At 46.1% G+C, this 20,984-nt stretch overlaps 1 protein-coding gene across 2 annotated transcripts in view; it reads right to left on the bottom strand.

Annotated features, from left to right (window-relative positions):
* Positions 1-3,180: 3,180 nt before the first annotated feature.
* Positions 3,181-20,984, bottom strand: part of Enoph1 (enolase-phosphatase 1) — a 32,913-nt gene continuing 15,109 nt past the window's right edge. For both annotated transcript variants that reach the window (XM_028873178.2, XM_028873179.2), the window contains exons 2-6: positions 15,407-15,508; positions 13,903-14,105; positions 11,474-11,606; positions 7,743-7,866; positions 3,181-4,152 (exon numbers count right to left, since the gene is read on the bottom strand). In XM_028873178.2, the coding sequence (XP_028729011.1) occupies positions 4,016-4,152; positions 7,743-7,866; positions 11,474-11,606; positions 13,903-14,105; positions 15,407-15,508 (699 nt within the window). In that variant the 3' untranslated portion in view covers positions 3,181-4,015. The remainder of the gene's footprint in view (positions 4,153-7,742; positions 7,867-11,473; positions 11,607-13,902; positions 14,106-15,406; positions 15,509-20,984) is intronic.

The raw sequence follows: 20,984 nt of genomic DNA, 5'->3' as shown, positions 1-20,984 counted from the left end.
AGTTTCGGGGCTCTGGTGCCATCTTCCAGCCTCCACCCACAAACACATGATGGTGTGCTGTTCAAATCTTAGGTGGTCTTTTAATTAAAAAAAAAAAAAAAAAACAAAAACCCAGAGCCAGATATCAGGGTGAAAGCTGAAAGATCAGGGAAGCGGAACAGCCAGCCACTAGTTCTTACCTCTACAAAATCCTCAGCCTAAAGAGAATGAGTTGTTTCCTCACACCTTATATACCTTTCTCTGCCCTGCCATATTACTTCCTGGGATTAAAAGTGCGTGTGCTTTCCAAGCAAAGGCTTGAGATCTCATCTGCTGGGATTAAAGGTGTGTACCACCACTGCCTGGCTCTGCATCTACTCTAGTTGCCGGCTCTGTCCTCTGATCCTCAGGCAAGCTTATTAGGACACACAATGGTGTCCAATATGGGGTACCAAAAATGTAGCCAGAGGTTTCTCTGGTCCTGCCCAGCCCCATGGTTGGGACAAAACTTTCCCACCCACATCCTACAGTCACTTGGTCCCAAGTAAAAGAGGCTTATATTATTTACAAACTGTATGGCCTATGGGTTAGGCTTCTGCTAGTTAGCTCTTATAACTTAACCCATTCCTATTAATCTATATGTTGCCATGTGGCCGTGGTGTTACTGGTCTGTAGACATCTTGCTGCTCCTTGAGCAGTGGGCTGGTGTCTCCGACTCCACCCTTCTTCATCTTGTCTTCAGTTTGAATGGACCACCTAACCTATCCTGCCCTGCCATAGGCCAATGCAGCTCTATTTATCAACCAATCAGAGCAACACATTCATAGCATACAGAAAGACATCTCACAGCACTGGTGTGCGCGCACACACACAAATACTAAATCATTTAAGAAATACCTAAGTGCTCTCTGCTTCCAACTCCCCACTCATAGGTCTTACCCCAATCCATTCTCCATCAAACACAATTTCTTAAAATATAGGTCACTTCTGTTCTGAATTCTCCAGTAGCTTCCCACATTTAAATTGCAGTCTAAATGTTTTACTAGGTTCCAGAGACCTAATGATCAGGTTTTTGCATACCTCTCTAACAGTGTCTAGCCACTGGACTCCTGATTCCCTGGTCCAGGCAGAGCTATGTTTAAATTTCTACATGTAGTCTGCATAAAATGTTCTTTCTTCCTCATATATCTCATCTTTCATGCTTAGATTACAAGCTCCACCCCCATGCCTTACTTTGTGTTGTCTTTATTTAGTTTTCTCACACCTCTAAGAACATCTGCATTCTGACCATAAGGAGAATGCATCCCTTGCATCAAACCCAGGACTCACATCGTGACAGAATAAATTGGAGTGAAACTCAAGGGTAGATTTTATTCATTATTCGGTTAGCAAGAATTGTGGGGGATTTTTTGTTTTTTGTTTTTGAGACAGGGCCCATGTAGCCCTTAGCCTGGAACTCCCTATACAAACCAGGTTGGCCTCTACCTTCAGGGATTATAGATGTAAACCACCAGGCCAGGCTCTGCAAACTACTATTGAATACTACTTAAGAGAGTATAATTTTGACATCAAGGCCCAGGTGGTACTATAGCAAATTGTTATGGGACATATTATATTTACTATTTTTTTCTCTGACAGGAGAAATATGATATGAAAAATATACGAAAGCAAGCCCTTTTAAACACTACTGCTAGAACAAAAATCAAGTTGTTTTCTTTTCTTAAAATGTGTTAGATACAAGAGGGGAAGAGGAACTGGTGGGTAGGTTGCAGTTGGCATTATTGCCAAACGTCTACCCAACGATCCTGCTCTTACAAACCATGCTATTGGCTTTTAAAGACAAATGAACTGCCCATCTCCCCTCTCCCTCCCCGCTCCATCTGATGGGATGCTTCCATCTGACAAGGTCCATGGGGAAACAGCGCCACCTGCTGGGCAGAGCCTGTTCTGCACCTATGTTAGCCTTAACCCTGCCTGTCAGCCTTCCCTCTGCAATTCTATAACCATCAGTCAGGCTTAGCAACCAAGGCCAGCATAAACCGCAGGCCTCTCCACTCCAGAACTACTGATTAGAGAATCCTCTCCCTAAAACACAGAACAACCAAGATGTAGAACTCTCGGCTACCTCTCTAGCACCATGCCTGCCTGCCTGCATGCCCCCATGATGCACCAGGATGACAATGGACTAATAAGCCTCTGAATTGTAAGCCACCCAATTAAATATTTTTCTTTTATAAGAGTTGCCGTGGTCATGGTGTGTCTTCACTGCAGCAGAAACCCTAACTAAGACACTTATTAAAGGATAATCAGTTGTCATCTGCCCATAAACCTGTCTACAAAAATATAGAGTTAATCCTTTCATGAGTTTGTGGTTTACAAATTATTTACAAATTATTCCCATTTCTATGACTTACACGAATTTGATTCTAATTCTAGTCTGTCTGACCCAAAATCTGAATCAACATAACATTTTTTTTTTCTATCTCCTTCCCCCCTCATATATGCGAGACTTTCCTCATATTCAATGCATCCCCAAAATTTTTCCTCCAGGATTTTCTTGAGTAGTTAGAAAAATAACTGTTTCCTTCAAGCATTTTCCTACATAGGGTTAAAAAAAAATGAAGTAGTGCCAGGTGATGGTGGCGCACGCCTTTAATCAGCACTCAAGAGGCACAGGCAGGTGGATCTGTGAGTTCAAGGCCAGCCTGGTCTACAGAGAGAGATCCAGGACAGCCAGGGCTACACAGGGAAACCTGTCACAAAAAAACAAAACAATACTAACAAAAAACGAGATGGCGGCCGGGTGGTAAAGGCTCCTGCCAACAAGACCCATGACCTCAGTTCAACACCCAGGACCCCAGATGGTAGGAGAGAAGCAGCTATCATAAACACACACACACACACACACACACACACACACACACACACACCGCCGCCACACAATTAAAATGTGGAGAAAAAACATGGTTATAAAAATTCCAAGAAACTTCATTCACACACGAGCGCTTACTGTTGGAATTAAGCGGTAACAACATTCAAACACGAGCTGAAGCTAGGTAACGATTTTCATTCGGTCTGTTAAAAGAGACATTCGCATCACACAGTGCGAAAACTAAAGAACGTCCAGCCGTTCAGCTGCTCCGGGCTTACTTTCCTGTTTGCTTCTGGCGCATGAGGCACAATCCACAATCTACACGAAACTGAAAGAGGAAAACGCCTTTATTAATTAACTACACGAAGCTGACAGGAAGTCCTGTCAGAGTGGCATCGGGATAAACAATACTGTTATAAAAGGTACATCTTCACATCCATTTCAGAGGGAATATTACACATTAGAGTTCTTTGTGGCGTTATACTTGTTTCAATAAAACATTTTTTAAAAATAGTCATCAACATATATTCTCAAACTATGCTAAGACATAAAAAGGCAACTATCAAAGGGTGCTCTCACCGGCAGGGTGGCGGGGCCCCCGCCACACGGGCTGCCCCGGGACCACCGCTCCAGAGGCGGACGCTGCCAACGCCTACGACACCTGACTGACCAAACCAACGCTGTCTCTGGGGGGAAGCGAGACCTGTCTCCTGTACACGGGGGCGTGAGTCTGGGCGCGGCAGGGAGATGGAGTCCACAAGGAGACAGGGCCGGTGGGTCCCTCTTACTGATGCCTGTGAAGCACTTCCAGTTTTAAAATAACGAGGTCTCTGGATAACAACTTCTCAAGACCGCTTCCCACTTGAGTGAGGGATGTGGTACCATCACACATTTGGTCTGTACTTTTGCAGTTTCTTCTATCAAATGCACTCTCGTGCACTGGTAAGACTTAAGAGTTAGGGTTTACATAGAAAGCATCTTTACATGAATTTGGTTCTCACAGAACTGACAACTCTTCTCACATATGTGTCTATGGAAATTAATCTGAGCACACACGCACACATGTAGATACGCTTGCATATCTCTGTGTGTACACATAAGTTACTTTTACAGTTAGAACAAAGCTAGACAGTGGGGACGGGTGGGCCGTGCTCAGAACCCGCTCTATGTTGACGGCAGGTAGAGCTCACTGAAGGACGTGATGAGGTTGTAGTATGTCTTCTCGTCGTCTGTTAACCCCGCATTGCCGGGTCTCACCACCACGGCGACATGCACGTCGGCCTCCTCCGCAGCACTGGCCTCTGGAAAATCAAAGCACAGGTGAGACACACCAAGACCCGCCTGAGATGAGCTGAGGCCGGGAGAGAACCAGGGTGAGTCTGGCTTTTGCTTGCAGCTAAAAGACGGGCTCCGTGAGGCAGGTTCCATACTCTTTATGTATTAACGCTGTGCTAAAAAGTACCTGACTGAACACGAGAGACAGGAACACAGCCCATCCTATACTGCGCTCTAATTAGCGCTACTGATGACTCAACACAGGCTTACTCTGGCCCACGCCCTTTGTCCGCTCCTACAAATTAGCCCCAGACAGCTGAGCCGGCCGTGTCTCCAAGGGCAAGCTGCAGGGTCCAACACCAATTAAGTAGACAGAGAACGAGGGTGGCCTATGATCTAATCTGGCCAAAGTACACGCTCTAACCTCAGGTCCCAACATGTCATGTCCCCTGCCACATCTCTTTTGCCTAACAAATTCCTACTCTTCAGAATTCCACTCAAAACATGACACCATCCAGAAGCGCCATTCTGATTACAGCGGCCCACGTGTGCCTCACAGTCTATACTTAGCTGTCCCAACAATGCACTTCATTACCGTTTATCCTCCTCAGACTGTGGGGTGCCTCATGATCAGTGACTGGGATGGTGCTGGGTGGCAGAGAGTGAAAACAAGGCCCGTCCGTCATCTTCACTTAGGTAAGCTGGGTGTTACAGGGATATCTCTAATATTCCTTGGCTTACATTCATCTCTCCATGTTATTTTTATTTGAAAAACAACAGCTAGTTTCATCTTTAAAAGCATCTGCTCCGTGCTAGGAGCCGGACTTGGACGAGAGACATGTGAAGAAAACAGGGCTCCCGCCTTTGTGTGCGGCTCCCGTCCTCACCGTCTTCCCAGACACTCAGAGTCCTTACGTTGTTAGCCCTGTCCCTGTCTACAGACATGGAAACAGAGCAAAGCAACTGTCGGCCTAAAGTGTTGAACTGTCAGCCTGACTCAATGCCCAGAACTCAAAAGCAGTGGTTCTCAACCTGTGGGTCATGACCCCTTTGATGAACCTCTACCTCCAAAAATATTTACATTAGGATTCATAACAGTAGCAAAATTACAGTTATGAGGTAGTAATGAAACTAATTTTATGGGGGGGGTCACAACATAAGGAGCTGTATTAAAGGGTCGCAGCATCAGGAAGGTTGAGAACCGCTGCTCTAGAACAAAGACTGGCAAAGCACAGCACGCAGCCACTTAAAAGTCGGATTGGCACACGGCTACACCCGCTCATCTGGATCTGTTTGTGACTGCTTTTGCCCAAGAGAAGGCTGAATAGCTGTGACAGAGACTCTGTGGGCTGAAAGCTACATATTTGCTATATGGTGCCAACTCTTCATCTAGGCACCAAATACTGCCAAGTGTACTCTGCAGACACCGCACGCTACAATTCCAACAAGTCTTCTTGTTTCCTTTCCTTCTTTAGTACCGTTGGGACCATCAGCTTGGTTTTCTGCCCTGCCCTGGATGTGACGGGATGGACACATGGTACAAACCCCACAGGAACAGAGCTGACTTCAGAAGGGCAAAGCAAGCAGCCTCCACCTCTCCCATCCCAGCTACAGATCATCCAAGTGCTGGGTCTCCTGTCTAACGGAGGGGAGCTGGGCGGGGCTCACTGGACACCCAGATAAAGCTGACTTCATTTAAGGCCAATTTAGGATGGTATTCCCAGTCTTTAACATTGGGACTACAGCCAGGCATGGTGGCCCACACCTTTAATCCCAGTACCTGGGAGGCAGAGAGGTAGGTAGATCTGAGTTTGAGGCCAGCCTGGTCTACACAGTAAATGCCAGGATGGCCAGGGTTACAGAGATGCCCTGTCTCAAAACAACAACAAACAAACAACAACAGAGTTGGGATACATACTCCAGTTTCTTCAGACTGGATACATTTCCTTTTACTCATGTTAGAAATTAACTCCTTACACTTCAACCCTAGGAAACGGTTTAATTCAAACAAGAAAGACTTGAGTGCAGGTCAGTTTTGGAGAAGTACCTAAAGACAAAACTATGAAGAAAGGCTAAGTAGTCTTGAAGGAGTTGTGGGCCAGTGAGATTGCTCGGCTAGTAAGAGCACTTGCTCCCAAACCCGATGACATGAGCTCCGTTACCCAAATCTACACGGTGGGAGAAACCTGACACCAACTCACCACCAGCCACACACGCTGTCTTCTAACCTCAGTGCACACAGAACACGTCCCGACTCTGGCATAATAAATGCATGTACACGTGAACAAGAGTTAGAATTATTTAATGTGCACACGTGTGTGGATGCATGTGCCTATGCAGGCATGCCCACGGAGACAAGAGGACAACCTAGAGTGTCGTGCCTCAGGCACTGGTCACCTTTTTCTTCCTGACGCAGGGTCTTTCACCGGCCTGGAACTACCAGAAGCTAGGCTGGCTGGGGAGGACACCCAAGGATCTCCCTGTTTCCTTCTCCCAAGAACCAGGATTACAAATATGCACTGCCCACACCAAGCACTGTTTCTCCCCCAGTGCACTTAGGTGTGGAAAAGGAGAACTTGCCAGGAAGTGGAAGGACCTAGGCGGTTTATAGAAGTCCAGCCCCAGCCTAGACGTGCAGGAGAGCCCGGCTCTCACCAAACCTCAGGGCGACAAGGCCCTATGAATGGTACTATCTGCCCAGATTACACACTTCAGCCAAGCTACCGAGGAGTGAAAATGTACTTTTGTTTCTATTACTATGTATTAATTACACATGGTAGCAGGGACCACTGTGACATGCATATAATCATTTTTATCACATTCACCCACGATCCTCTCTTGTCCCCCATCCCCTTCCTCTTATAGCTAGCCCCCTTTCTACTGTCATGTCTTTTTTGGGGGGTAGGAGGGCTGCTCTCCCCTTCGTGTGTGTGTGTGTGTGTGTGTGTGTGTGTGTGTGTGTGTGTGTGTGTGCGCGCACGCGTGCACATGCATGTGCAGAGGGGATATGGTATCTGTGTGTGCCTGTGTGTATTACATGCCTTACTGTCTTGAAAGAGTCTCTCACTGAACTAGAACTCATTTGGGTTAGGATAGAAAGCTCCCAGAGCACACCTCTCTTCACTACGCTATGATTTCAGGTAGATGCAGCCATACTTGATTATGTGGGTCCTGGGGACCGGAACTCGGGTTCTCAGGACCGTACAGCAAGTGTGCTTCCCACTAAGCAAGCTCCCTAGCCCCGAACTCTTCCATGAGGATGATTCAGACACCCAACAAGATACCACATATATGAGAACTACCCGAATGTGACTCTGAGCGGTCCCCCACAGCTCAGGCATCCCATCGCTGGCCTCCATCAGGTGTTGCTAAGCTTGGGGAGGTTGTGGAACCTTCGGGAAAGAGGGCCTCCCTGGAAGGTGTGGGCTAGGACGGGGTACGGTCCAGGCCCGCTTTGGTCCCCTGTGCTTCCTGCTCTGTGACTGTGTGAGAGGTGACATGTGATCATGATGGTTCCATCCTCTGGACTATGAGCAAAACCAAACCTCTCCAAACCGCTTCAAGCTGCTCCCTCTGGGTACTGCATCACAAAGACAACAAAAAGCCAGCTTCTTACCTAAAGTGACATCTGTGAGGAACAAGATGTTGTTGGTCAAGCACCCAATGCTATCTGCAATCTTGCGGTAACTCTCGCTCTCCACTTTGTGTCCAATCTTCGTATCAAAGTGGCCGTCAATAAGCTGAACAAGAGAATGAGGACTATTCAGTACAAATACACATGCAACATATCACACCCGTTCACTGCAGGCCTTTCTCTGAAAAGCATGCCAGTCACAGTGACCTTATTCCATAAATGTTTGCTGAAAACGTAGCTAATGGAGAACTTTATGGAAGCTATAAAAGAACAAAGACTTTATGGTAATAAATACTTGGAAGAAATCTACTAATTCAATCTATGTTTCATCTGTTTGACATTAGCATTGTTTTGTGCCTCAAATCACTTCAAATATGCATGCCCTACCACACTGTTTACATTCAAACTACTTAGACTGGGTTTTGCTCCAGATGAAAAAGAAGGCTGTGTCCGGGTGGCGGTGGCACATGCCTTTAATCCCAGCACTTGGAGGCAGAGGCAGGCGGATCTCTGTGAGTTTGAGGCCAGCCTGGACTACAGAGTGAGTTCCAAGACAGCCAAGGAAGTTACACAGAGAAATCTTGTCTCAAAAAAAGAAAAAGAAAAACAAAACAAACAAACAAAAACAACAAGAAGGTTGTGACCATTAGTCTTCTGATCCTAGAATGAAAAGATGTCTAGCCGAGTGTACTGGCACATGCCTCTCATCACAGCAATTCTAGGCAAGCAGGAGATTCACTACCAAGGTCAGCCAGATTCACACAGCACAGTTCAGGCCAGCCAAGGCTGCACACCCAGACCCTGCCTCAAAACACAAAGCATGAAAAGATATCTGTAACCAGAACCTTTATTAATAGGTTATTACTCTGCTTTCAAGAAGCTTGCACTTTTCTTCCGAGACAGGATGACTGGAGCTGCGGCTGGCCTTGACCTGAACTCCTGACCCTTGTGTCTCCGTCTCCCAAGCTAGGATACAAGTAAGCACAGGCACACCCAGCTTCGTTTCTAATTAACACATCTTGGAACACTACCCTTGAGGGCTTGGACCTAACTGGGATCAAATGCTTGCTAATTTACCCAGTAGTAATTAAAGTAAGTCCGTATTTAGCAGGTTCAGCTTTGACTGTCTGGATGTCTTTCCCCAACTAAAAACAAGTTTGACCATCAAAGACAGAAAGGCAATATTAAGGTGTGAGGTGGTTTCTGCTACGGCAGGCAGCCTAGGCTAGCTTCTGGGTGGTCCCCGTCCCCCCCTCCTAGTCACTGTAACAGCGCTGGGACGACAGTGCTGCTCCCAGTCTGACTTTTTAAATGGTCCCAGGCACTGAACCCAGGCCCTCAGGTTTCCTGGAAAGCACTTCTACCTGCTGAGCCGTCCACAGGCCCAGGGTTGGTTGGTTGGTTGGTTTTCTAACTATTAAAAAAGTTGAGACCGATTCTGCACACTTCTTTTCTCTATTTGCCTCCCCTGTAACCTGAGAATGTGACTTTTACTCCTGAAATCAGAAGGTAGTTATCATGCCATAGGTATGTTGACCTTACTGTCTATCTCACTGAGTAGAGGAGAGTCTGTCTGTACTTAGAAAATAGCCATCACTGATTAAAAGATCCCATTACTGGTTCGGTATCTGATATAAAAGACAAAAAGAACATATACTAAAACTAGAATATGGCACTATCCAAAACCAAAATGTACCCGACACACCCAATATGGGCCCAGAAAATACTAATTTTAGAGATGGGGGTATAGCAACTGGCCTCCAGAAAGTTAGTTAGTTAGCCAAACTAACTCTGTTTAGTCAGTCCTTCCGGGGAGGGGAAGACTTTCTTCTGATTTGCTGATTGTCTGAGTTAGTGTTTCTGTTGCTGGGAAGAGGCACCCTGACCATGGCAACTCTTTTTTTCTCCTCCTCCTCCTCTTTTTTTCTTTTTTCAAGACAGGGTTTCTCAGTGTAGTTTTGGTGCTTGTCCTGGATCTTGCTCAGTAGCCCAGGCTGGCCTCGAACTCAGAGATCCGCCTGGCTCTGACTCCTGGGTGCTGGGATTAGTCATGTGCCACCCCCGCCTGGCTCCATGGCAACTCTTATAAAGGAAAACAGTTCACTGAGGTGGCGGCTTAATGTTTCAGAGGTTCAGTCCATTATCACCATGGCGGGGAGCATGGCTTGAAATCTGTTTTCTGAGTTTGTGTGTGCAGGTGCACGTGTGGTTGTGTCTGAGGAAAGCTAGAGAGCTCCTCCTCCATCACTCTCCACTTACGTTTTTAACATTATTACTAATTTTTTGTCTGCTGTGTTTATGCGTAGGCCTGCTACAGAGGACAGCTTGGGAAAGTTGGTTTTCTTCTTCTGTGTGGGTGCCAGGGATCAAATTCAACTCACTAAGCCTGGAGGTGAGTGCCTTTACTCATGGACCCAACTCACCAAGCTTTCCCTATTTTTTGAGACCTGGTCTCTCCCTGACCCTGGAGGAAGCAAGCCCAAATGATCCTCCTGTCTCTGCACCCCCAATGCTGGCATGAGAAGCCCGTGCCGTGACGCTTGGCTTCTGCATGGTGCTGGGAATCAAACCCGGGTCCCCAGGCTTGCAGGGCAAGCACTTTACCAACTGAGCTGTTATCCCAGCCCAGAACCTATTTTACACAAAGATTTCTGGTGATCCTTATACACAAGAAAAATGTAAGAGACTTCCAATTCAAAAGCTGGTACTACACAAAATATTTCTCCTGCTGAAAGTCAGTCAGAGCCAGGCACTCTCAGAGGCCCTGAGATAGCACAAAAGGAACCAAGCTCTGTCTTTGCCAAGGCGCAGACTTGACAAGGTCCAATCTGGGGCTCAGAACAGGGCCTCGAAGGAGTTATGCTTTCTGATCCTGGGAACTTGACTTTCCTGCGAGACTGGAGTCATCAGTCCCAGGGCCGATGTGCTCTGGCCCATCCAAGATAGCCTGTGTCCCCTGGGCAATGTGCCTGACTAACTTCCTGCTGGCTTTGTCCCATTCTCCTACTTGCAAGCTGTAAGTAAGATGCGGCATTCTTAATGAACTTGCCTGTGGGAGCCATCCTCTTGTGCAGGACCTCCTGACCCCAAACTTTCCTGGCTTCTCCATCTTCTCATCCTCCGGTCACCTCTCTCTAAGGAACCTATCACTAAAGAATGACCTGCTGGCCAAGGTCATTCATCCCTCTATAATGCACCCTCGGTTTTTCCACATCTTTTTACGACAGTAAGTACAATTGTCTAGCTGTCAATTTAGCTTATTTAGTAGATTATTTTACTATTCAATATTTCATGCTTTGATAGAATCAAAACAAAGTAGTCCCAGTATGCTGGTTAGTTTTTGTCCACTTGACACAAACTAGAGTCATCTTTGAAGAAAAACCCTCAATTAAGGGATTGTCTCCATCAGGCTAGCCTCTGGGCATATCTGTGGAGCGCTGTCTTGGTTAATGACTAACGCAGGTAGTGCCACCCTTGGGCAGGTGGCCCTGGGCTGCATGAAAAAGCAAGCCAATAGAGCAGCCCTCCTTTGTGGTCTCCACATCAGTGCCCGTCTCCAGCTGCCGGCTCAAGTTCCTCCCCTAACTCCCCCAAATGACTTGAAATGGATGTGGAGGCCAAAGAAATGCTCCCCCCACAACCCCGGGTGCTTTAGTCATAGTACTGATCACAGCAATAGCAAACAAACTAGGACACCAAGTAAAGTAACCTACCTCAAGAATATCTCCTTCTGTGGAATGCCCAAAGAGCAGCTTCTGAGCCTCTACGCTCCCTGAAGAGTAGATGTACACCTTCATTCCAGCCTCTCTCCACCTTTTGACTGCTGGAACCACATCTGAGAAGAACCTGGAGGAAAATCAGCAAGTTACAAAGCAGAAACTCACCATCAGGCCAGATGAAAATCAGACATACATAGGTGCCGTGCCTCTTTGCCCCGGCTCGAAGGGTAACCTGAGAAGCAACTCCATGAAACAGGAAATCCCTGTGTTTCTAATGAACAGCCATTGGAGTTCCAGGATCACAGAGCAGAAGCAACAAGTTTGGTGGAGAGAAGAGTATTTGACAATAAAGAGCACGAAGAGATGAAGTAAGGAAGTAACCAGTGGGTAGAGAGACGGCTCAGTTAAGAGCACTTAGTGTTCTTGCAGAGGACCCTAGCTCCGTTCCCAGCACCCACATGGCGGCTCACAACTGCGGATAACTCCAGTTCCAGGGAATCCAATGCCCTCTTCTGACCTCCACGGGCACGAAGCATGTATGTGGTGTACTTACATACATGAAGACAAAAAACTTACACAAATAAATAAATAAATCTAAGAAAGTGACTATGTTTTAATTCTCAAGGAGCCAAAATAACATAAACAATATGTTACTTAATGGATGCAATTTGTTTATAAGAAAAGACTAATTTACCTTCACTGTGCTTTGAGAAGCCATGAAAATGCTTTCCTCTCAATTTTGAAAAGATTTATTTTAGTGTTTTTCTTGCATGTAAGAATATTTCTTGCATATACATAAGGACATACCCTGAAATTGCAATGCTTCCTTTGAAGGGCAGATCCTTGCAGCAGACATAAACATCTCATTTAACAAAACAAAGTACAAGAAATACATAAGAAACACAGGGCCGGGCGGTGGTGGCGGCGGCGGCGGCGGCGGCGGCGGCGGCGGCGGCGGCGGCGGCGGCGGCGGCGCACGCCTTTAATCCCAGCACTTGGGAGGCAGAGGCAGGTGGATCTCTGTGAGTTCGAGGCCAGCCTGGGTTACCAAGTGAGTTCCAGGAAAGGCACAAAGCTACATAGAGAAACCCTGTCTCAAAAAACCGAAAAAAAAAAAAAGAAAAAAAAGAAACAAAGGCAGCTGGAAATGGTCTTGAATCTGAGGATTTACAGAAGGCAACTGACTAAAATCATTTAAAAAATGAAAAGAATCTCCGAGGTCAGCTGGGTGTGGAAGCACACATCTACATTCCAGCACTGAGAAGGCTGACGCAGGAGAATGCCAGCTTGAAGCCACGCTGGGCGACACTGCCAGTCCAGGCCGGCTAGGAGATATATATACATGATGAGACCCTATCTTTAATTTCTTTACTCTGTGTGTGTGTGTGTGTGTGTGTGTGTGTGTGTGTGTGTGTGTGTGTCTGTGCCTGCATGTATATTCAAGTGCACACACCTGCACACAGGCGCATGTCATAGCACACATATCAAGGTCAGAGGTCAACTTGCAGAAGTTGTTTATCTCCTTCCATAATGTAGATCCTGGGGACTGAACTCAGGCTGTCGGCCTTGGCTGCACTCGCCCTTGCTCACTGAGCCATCTCACCGGCCTGAGACTTATGCTTTGTTTTTCAACCTCAGCAGTACAATACTCAGCAGGAGGGCTGGCAGAAATCCCGTAACAGACTCAAAAAGCAGAAGTAACAGTGCCGGCGAGTGACCTCAAAGTAACATGACTTCACGGCCTTCTTACTTCGCTCTTTCTCTGATTTTATTATGTGTTTGAGTGTTTCGCATGCATAATGTATGTACGTGCCTAGTGACCGTGGCGGTCAGAAGTGGCACTGGGTGGGTGCCCCAGGATGCTAACCGCTGAGCTCTCTCACTTCTCTCATCAGCCAGGAGCCGGCTGGGAGCAGCAGACCCACGGTGCCCTCACCGTGTGAATGCCACTGGTGTGCTGCAGGTTAACTGACCTGGCTGGCTCACAGAAGGCTCAGGAAGTCCAGCTCCCAAGTGCTGATACCACAGAGGTACACCACACCAGGCTGAAGCTGCCACTTCAGGAAGCTGTTCTAAAATAGAACTAAAAGTCTTTCACCCACCCACAGAGCCCCAGATCTAGGGGACTAAGCTGAGTAAAATGATTCTGGGAAAAAAAAAAAAAAAAAATCATATATGCTACCATAAAAGCAATAATAATTTTATCTTTTTTTCTTTTTCTGTGATAGGGTCTCTGTGTACGCTTGGTTTGCCTAGAACTCAGAGATCTGCCTGCCTCCTAAGTGCTAGGATTAAAGGCATGTACTATCATGTCTAGCAACTTTATTTTTTACTAATTGTGCAACTCAGAAGGCAGAAAGGGGAACAGTGAGGGGTGTATGTGGACTGGGGCCTATGAAATGTTGTATCATTAGAGCACATACTCTGCCTTCATGCGGCCAGCTGTGAATGCCGCCTTCCACATGTGGCCCTGCAGCTGTTTGAGCGCTGTGGTCTTTCTGTCATGAGACATCTGCCAGTACACATTATCTACCACGGCCTGGATCATCTGCTGCAGACCATCCACTGCGTCTCCAGACGCCATAGGGATTGGAACAACCCCATCCAGGTGTGCATCTTCTTCAGCCTTTAAATCAGAAACAAATCAAGTTTATTTATGTGTACATCTAAAGAGCACTATACACATATGCTTGCACACACACATACACGCATGCATTCATGTATTTAAAAAAGATACAATTTCTTAACTATCAATTATCCTGAGAACTGCTAATTTTTTTTTTTTTTTTTTTTTTTTTTTTTGGTTTTTCGAGACAGGGTTTCTCTGTATAGCTTTGCGCCTTTCCTGGAACTCACTTGGTAGCCCAGGCTGGCCTCGAACTCACAGAGATCCACCTGCCGCCCGGCAGATTTTTTTTTTTTTTTTTTTTTTTTGGAGCTAAATATTATTCTTAAAGAAATGATCTAGCAAAAATGGATCACTAGGTAAAAAGCACTTGCCACTAAGCCTGAAGACCTGAGTTCAATCTCTGGGACCCACATGATCAAAAGGAGAGGAAAGAACTCTCTCAAGCTGTGCTCTGACTTCTACAAGTGTACACACACATACCCACATACCCCCACACACACACACTCCTAAAATAAATTCATATACAAGGACTTTGTAACAATGCGACGCATTATCTGAACATAAAATATATATGTATGGAACCTTTGTTGAGACAATAAAAAAAAAACTGAGTATTTCAGAATAACCTCAAGTTATCCAGAAAACTCAGCACACCCAAATACTGCATGATTCAATAGAGGTTACAATTATTTCAAATCCTAACTTATCACCATAACTAAAAGACCCGTGGACAGCATTCTACAATCCAGTGTAGGAAAACTGCTGGTCAGGGCTGCACTACATGCAAGGTCTTTGCCACCAAAGTCAGCACACCATAAGAAAGTCCACGGACCGGATAGAGGGCAGCAGAGAGCAGTCTGCAGCTGGGCCAAGGTAAACTGGCTGAGAAGTCTGGAGGACGGCAGGATGTGAGGACCCAGGAGCACTGTAAGGGGGTAGCTTCATGCCAGGAGGTAGGACAGTAGAAAATGACAAGGGGCTAGCACTTTGTGACATTAATGAAATGTGATGGGACTGCACAAAACCTTGTGTATTCCACCAGAAAGGCTTCATTTTTCAAATACTCAAGGCTTTCACACAATTTAAATAGTTGCTAAAAGAAGCAATTCTGCAGACAACAAAGTGTCTTGACTTGCTTGTTTTACTACATGCTATGAACTGCTAGGCAGGTAAGTCACTGCAGCTCCCATCCCTGGGATCCGGGGCGCGCTCTGACTGCCTGTGCGCTCACAGCATGTCCTGAGTCTCCAGGCATCCTCCACTCTGAGACTCTGGGAATGTGGAAGGCGAGTCCTGACCTGTTTCCTCAGCAGGCTGACATCCTCCTGACACTCCTCCTCGTCCCAGTGTGTCTGCAGGTACTCCTTGACATTTTCTTTGATGTAAGGAAATAAAGTGTCCTGGGGGAAAAAAGGGCAAAATGAAGAAAAAAAGGAGTATTATTTTTTAAATTGCACCACATGATCTGTGTTTCATAATTTCACCTTAACTAACAAATTCAACAATGGAAATCTCAATGGAAACTGCTGCTGTGGTCTCCTAGTGGGACACACAGGAGACTATGAAACAGGTACACTAGACCAGGAACTGGCGAGCTGGTCCTGCTTCTATTTATGAAGTTTTGTTGAAATTCAGCCACAATCATTTACTTACAAATTCTCTGGCTATTTTGGGGCCACAATGGCAGAGTTGAGACCATTTAGCCCACAAAGCCTAAAACCAGCTCCCCAGCCATTTCCACAAATCTGCTAACTCTCAGACTACACTGTCAGACCATGGAGTCTTTCTGTTTGCTCGCTTTGCTTTTGTTATTATTTATCTTTATTTTATGCGTATGGGGGTTTACCTTTGTACATATGCCCAAAGAGCATGTCAGATGCCCTGGAAATGGTTTTTTGGGGGAGGAGGGTTGTTTTGTTATATTTCACTGCTTAAGTTTGCTATGTAGTCCAGGCTAGCCTAGAACTCCCATCCTCCTGCCCTGGCCTAGTGAGTAATGGTACTATAGGCATAAACTACCATACCCAGCCAAGAAACTGAAGGGAAAGCTTGGGGAAAATAACAGAACCAATCAGAGGTTCTAAAACTATTAACTCACAACCCTGGAGTGTTCCAAGACCTTCTGGGGAACCTGAAAAGTCAAGTACTTTCCTAGAACACTAAGATGTTGACATTGTCAATGATGATAAAGAAACTTTGATAGGTAAATTAGCAGAGTGTCTAATTTAGCAATGGTTGCCAGTCACCTTCAGACAAGTATTTAGTTTCTGATCAATTTTAAGAGGTCACCTCCTTCTTTCCTTCCTTTTAGTTAGAGTATGCAGTGGGGTTTTCCACAGGCCATGGAGGTACCACAAAGACCAAATACAGATATAAGAACCCATACATCAAGGCTGGAGAGATTAAGAGCTCTGGCTGCTCTTGGAGAGGACCCAGGTTCCAGTCCTAGCTCTCACATGATGGTTCACAACCACCTAACTCCAAGTACAGGGGATACACCCCCTCTTTGGGGGCACTGCATGCACACTGTACACACACATTCAGGTAAAACACTCATACACAGATAATAAACAAAAATTAAAGAATCCAGATATCTTCAATAATAGACGTTCAAGGAATGTACAAAAATGCTTTCCTTTTATTCAGCTTTAAATGTCACATCTAAATCAACCCCACCTTTCCCACCACACAGGGAACATGTCAGGAAAGAGCAGTCAGGAAGAGTGTCAGAGCCGTGGGGACGGGAAGGGGCTGGCACTGCTGTCCTCTGCACGGCCTGCAGTGATCTGTACAAGATCAAGCCAGTCCAAGTTCCAACATGGAGGGGGGAAGGCTGTGCCAGAATCCACACCTAACAAAGGACCTATGGGCTGCTGGCTGCCAGGGGGCAGGGAGCTCATTTTTCCTTGGGGATATGGCCACTGGCAGGTTGCTCCGTTCCAATTTCTGTTGCTGCAATAAAACATTCTGACCAAGACCAACTTAAGGGAGGAAGAAGGATTTATTTGGCTTATACTTCCAGGTCACAGTCCACTATTGTGCTGGCTAGTTTTATGTCAACTTGACACAAGCTGGAGTCATCCGAGAGGAGGAAAGCTCAATTGAGGAAATGCCTCCATAAGGTTTCGGCTGCAGGCAAGCCTGTAGGGCATTTTCTTAGTGATTCATAAAGGAGGTCCCAGCCAATTGTGGGCGTTGTCATCTCTGGTGGTGGTCCTGGGTTCTATAAGAAAGCAGGTGGAGCAAGCCAGTAAGCAGCACTCCTCCGTGGCCTCTACATCAACTCCTGCCTCCAGGTTCTTGCCCTGCTTGAGTCCTGACTTCCTTCTGAAGCCAAACAAACCCTTTCCTCTCCACCTTGCTTTTGGCCATGGCGTTTCATCACAGAACAGAAACCTGAGGGCAGGAACTCAAGCAGAAGCAGGAAGCAAAAACCCTGGAGAAGGCTGCTCTGCAGGCTGTTTGCTGGCTTCCTTACAGTCCAGGATCTCGGCCAGGGATGGTGCTGTCCACAGTGAGCTGGGCACACCCCGTCAATGAGTAGTCAAGCCGGTCAGTCCCCTCGGGCCAATCTGATCTACGCATTTACTCAGGCCAGGCTTTCCTCTCTGATGGCTCTAGGCTATGCCAAATAGACAAGGCTAGCTAGGCTGGCCACACCCATTTCCATGAGCACATAGGCAGCACTAACAGGACCCAATGAGGTATATTTTCTAAAGAGGAGAGAGAGAAGACAATAATTAAAGTTGGGAAGGGCAAATGTTGGGAGACTAGAGTCCAGGATAGTTCAAGAAGAGAACTGGCCGGTGGTGGGGAGCCAGACCAATCCAAGACTTTTTCAGAGGCCCTAATGAAAGGACAAAGGGAAGCTTGGTTCAGTGTCCTTGTCTAGGAGACAGGAGTGTGGCTTCTGGGGACCCACCTCTTCCCCTGGGCTGTGGTTATCAGCCTAAGGCAGCTGAGCCTGAGATATCCTGTGCGCTCTTTGCCAACACTGTCTGATTTGGTTCTCTGCTGACCTTGGCCATTTTTCTCTTGCAAACAGGATATATATGGTGCTGTACTTCTTAATAAACTTGCTTGGCATTAAACAAAGCTTGTGCAAGACTGCCAGAGCCCAGCATTTACCTCCTGTCTGTCTTCTCATCCCCTGGCACCTCCCCATCAGGACTCCGTCACTGAAAAACGCCCTGCTGGTCCGGGTCAGGGTGGAAGTGACTAAAATTGTCTATGTATATTAATAGATAAAATATTGCTTAAAATGTACTCTTCTAACACGTTTCCCCAAACAAGCATTTTTCATGCTGATATTCAAGTTCACAAAGTACTGAGGTTTACTGTTCTTATTTAAAATGAAAAGTCCTTAGCCGAGTATAGTGGAGCATGGACTTCTATGAGTTCTAAGCCAGCCAAAGCTACACAGTGAGATCTTGTCTCAAAACAAAACAAAGTAAATAATAACAGTAATAATTAATAGGCTGGAGAGATGGCTCAGCTATTAAAAGACTAGACTCACAACCAAAAATGTAATAATTAATAATGAAAAGTTCTCTCCTGCTCAGTGTTAATTCCAATATGATAAATACGTAAGTAGTACTAGAGGTTAAACAGATCAATCCAGAGTCATTTCCACACAAATACACCGTGATCAGAAAAGGTTCTCAGGCAGGCTGACCTTATCTACTCATCGTAAAAATTACAGGTTTTCAAATATCTCCACACCACACCAGAGTGGTCAGAAGGCCCTGAAAATATACAATCCTCTTCCTGGCAAAGTGGGCTCACTATGAGTTATATGACTAGAAGAGGTACGGCAAGACACACAGCACCAGCACATGCCGCCATCATGTGTGGAAACACAAACTCACACCTCTTCTGATCCCCACCTCCAGGACCAGCCTCCACCCAGCATGCTGTGGTAACACTGCCTGCTCTCCTCACTTGGCCTCCTCCACAGCTTCTGAACCACTGCACTGACAGATGCACATGCACACACACACACACACACACACACACACACACACACACACTCAACATCATGCACACACACAAGTACACATGGGTGGTGTGCAGAAACCTGAAGTTACTAGTAACAGCCATGGAATAAGGTTACAATAGCTAATAGTTAGTAGATCAATATGAACAAAACTATCTTCTTAGTGTACACAGTTTTCCCTAAGACCAAAACAAAGGTTTGGGTATATAATTAGAAATCTAGGCCAGGCCATGGTAGCACACACCTTTAATCCCAGCACTTGGGAGGCAGAGGCAGGTGGATCTCCGTGAGTTCGAGGCCAGCCCTGTCTACAGAGCAAGTTCCAGGACAGGCTCCAAAGCTACACAGAGAAACCCTGTCTTGCAACAAAACAAAAGAAATCCAGGCAGGTGTGTGTAGTGCTGAGGAATGAGTCCAGGGCCTTGTACATAGTAGGAAAGACTCCACTATCGAGAACGCCCAAGTCTGAGAACTTAAAAATATATATAAAACCCAAAATCTAAGTACAATTCCCAAATGAAAATAACCAAGTTCTTCCGACCTTTTCATTACCTCCCTCACAATCCATTATCCACACTTTACCTACTCCAACAACGCAAAGAAGTCAGTCACTTGGACGTTCTCACAAGGCGTCCCAGTAAGACTCAGAGGCACACAGAACAGTGTGATAAGGTACATCCCAGCATACTTGACAGAGAAGCCTCTAATAAGCTCACGGAAATCACAAAAGCCAAGAGCCAAGCACCGCAGACACCTGCAAGTCCCTCTTATACTGACACTCTTCCTATTTCAAGTACGTCATTTTTCCGTTACGTTCCGCATCGCGCCTCTCTCTTTTCCTTCCTCTCCTCTGCTTACTCTCTCCCCTCCTCCAGCACAAGCTCTGTGGTAGGACAGTAAACTGGTTCTGCTCTTGAGAACACCGCCTAACAAGGTGCTGCAGACAGCCACTCCTCTGGAGCAATGCATCAAGGCTACAGGAATGTTTACTGCAGCTCTGGTAGGAACAGCAAAGGACCCGGAAGCAGCCTAGACCTTTAGCAACTGTAAACGGTACACAGTCCGTGTGGCGGGGGCTGCCAAGTGCAGTACTCAGGAGCCTCGGGAGGAGGACCGGGAGGAGGACCATCCCGGAGCATCCTCAGCTACACAGCGAGCTTCACTGCAGCCTCGTCACGTGAGACCCTGTCTCACAATCAGGAAACACTGCCCAGCCCTTGGAAGTGAATGTGCTAGTTACATTTATCTGCACGACTACAAAACAGAATGTACCTAGGGTCTCAGCTAAATGCAACATAGTTCTTTAAACTAAGATCTAAAACAAACATGGCGTGACAATCTTTGTGTGGGAGAAATTACAACAGCCTTTATTCTGGCCTCTTAAAACACAGTCCACAATTACTAACAAACAAGCCAACTTATGATGCTTTTTTCTTCTATGGTCCTCCAACGTTTTGCCTCCAACATTCCCAACTTCTAACAACTGGGAAGCCTTCCTAGAAAACAATGCAGGTTAGATTCTGGAATTGCCAGTAACTGAAAATTCACAAAATGACACAATGTTCTACAGTCCAATTTTGTTGGTACCAAAAACAACTCCTGACATGGCGCACACAGGAAGGTGCATAAAGTGCCTACAATTTCAGAATTCCAGGTCTCTGGCATCTGTTGGAGGATGTAAGAAGTAGACTCCAGGCTGGAGATGGACTTGTGCCTTTTCCTAGCTATGGAATTTATCTCCGCTGCTCCTCCGTTTCCTCATTGGCTACGTGGAAATGGTAACATGAGGCAAAGTCATGGCGGTAACCAGAGGTAGTTTATAGAAAGCACCTTGTACCTTAGTCATTACTGTATTCTCTAGCACAAATATTTGAACTACA

Source organism: Peromyscus leucopus, chromosome 10, assembly GCF_004664715.2.
Source record: "Peromyscus leucopus breed LL Stock chromosome 10, UCI_PerLeu_2.1, whole genome shotgun sequence".
Taxonomy (NCBI): Eukaryota; Metazoa; Chordata; class Mammalia; order Rodentia; family Cricetidae; genus Peromyscus; species Peromyscus leucopus.
The sequence above is the reverse complement of the archived record's forward strand: the minus strand, read 5'-3'. Positions and strand labels throughout refer to the sequence as shown.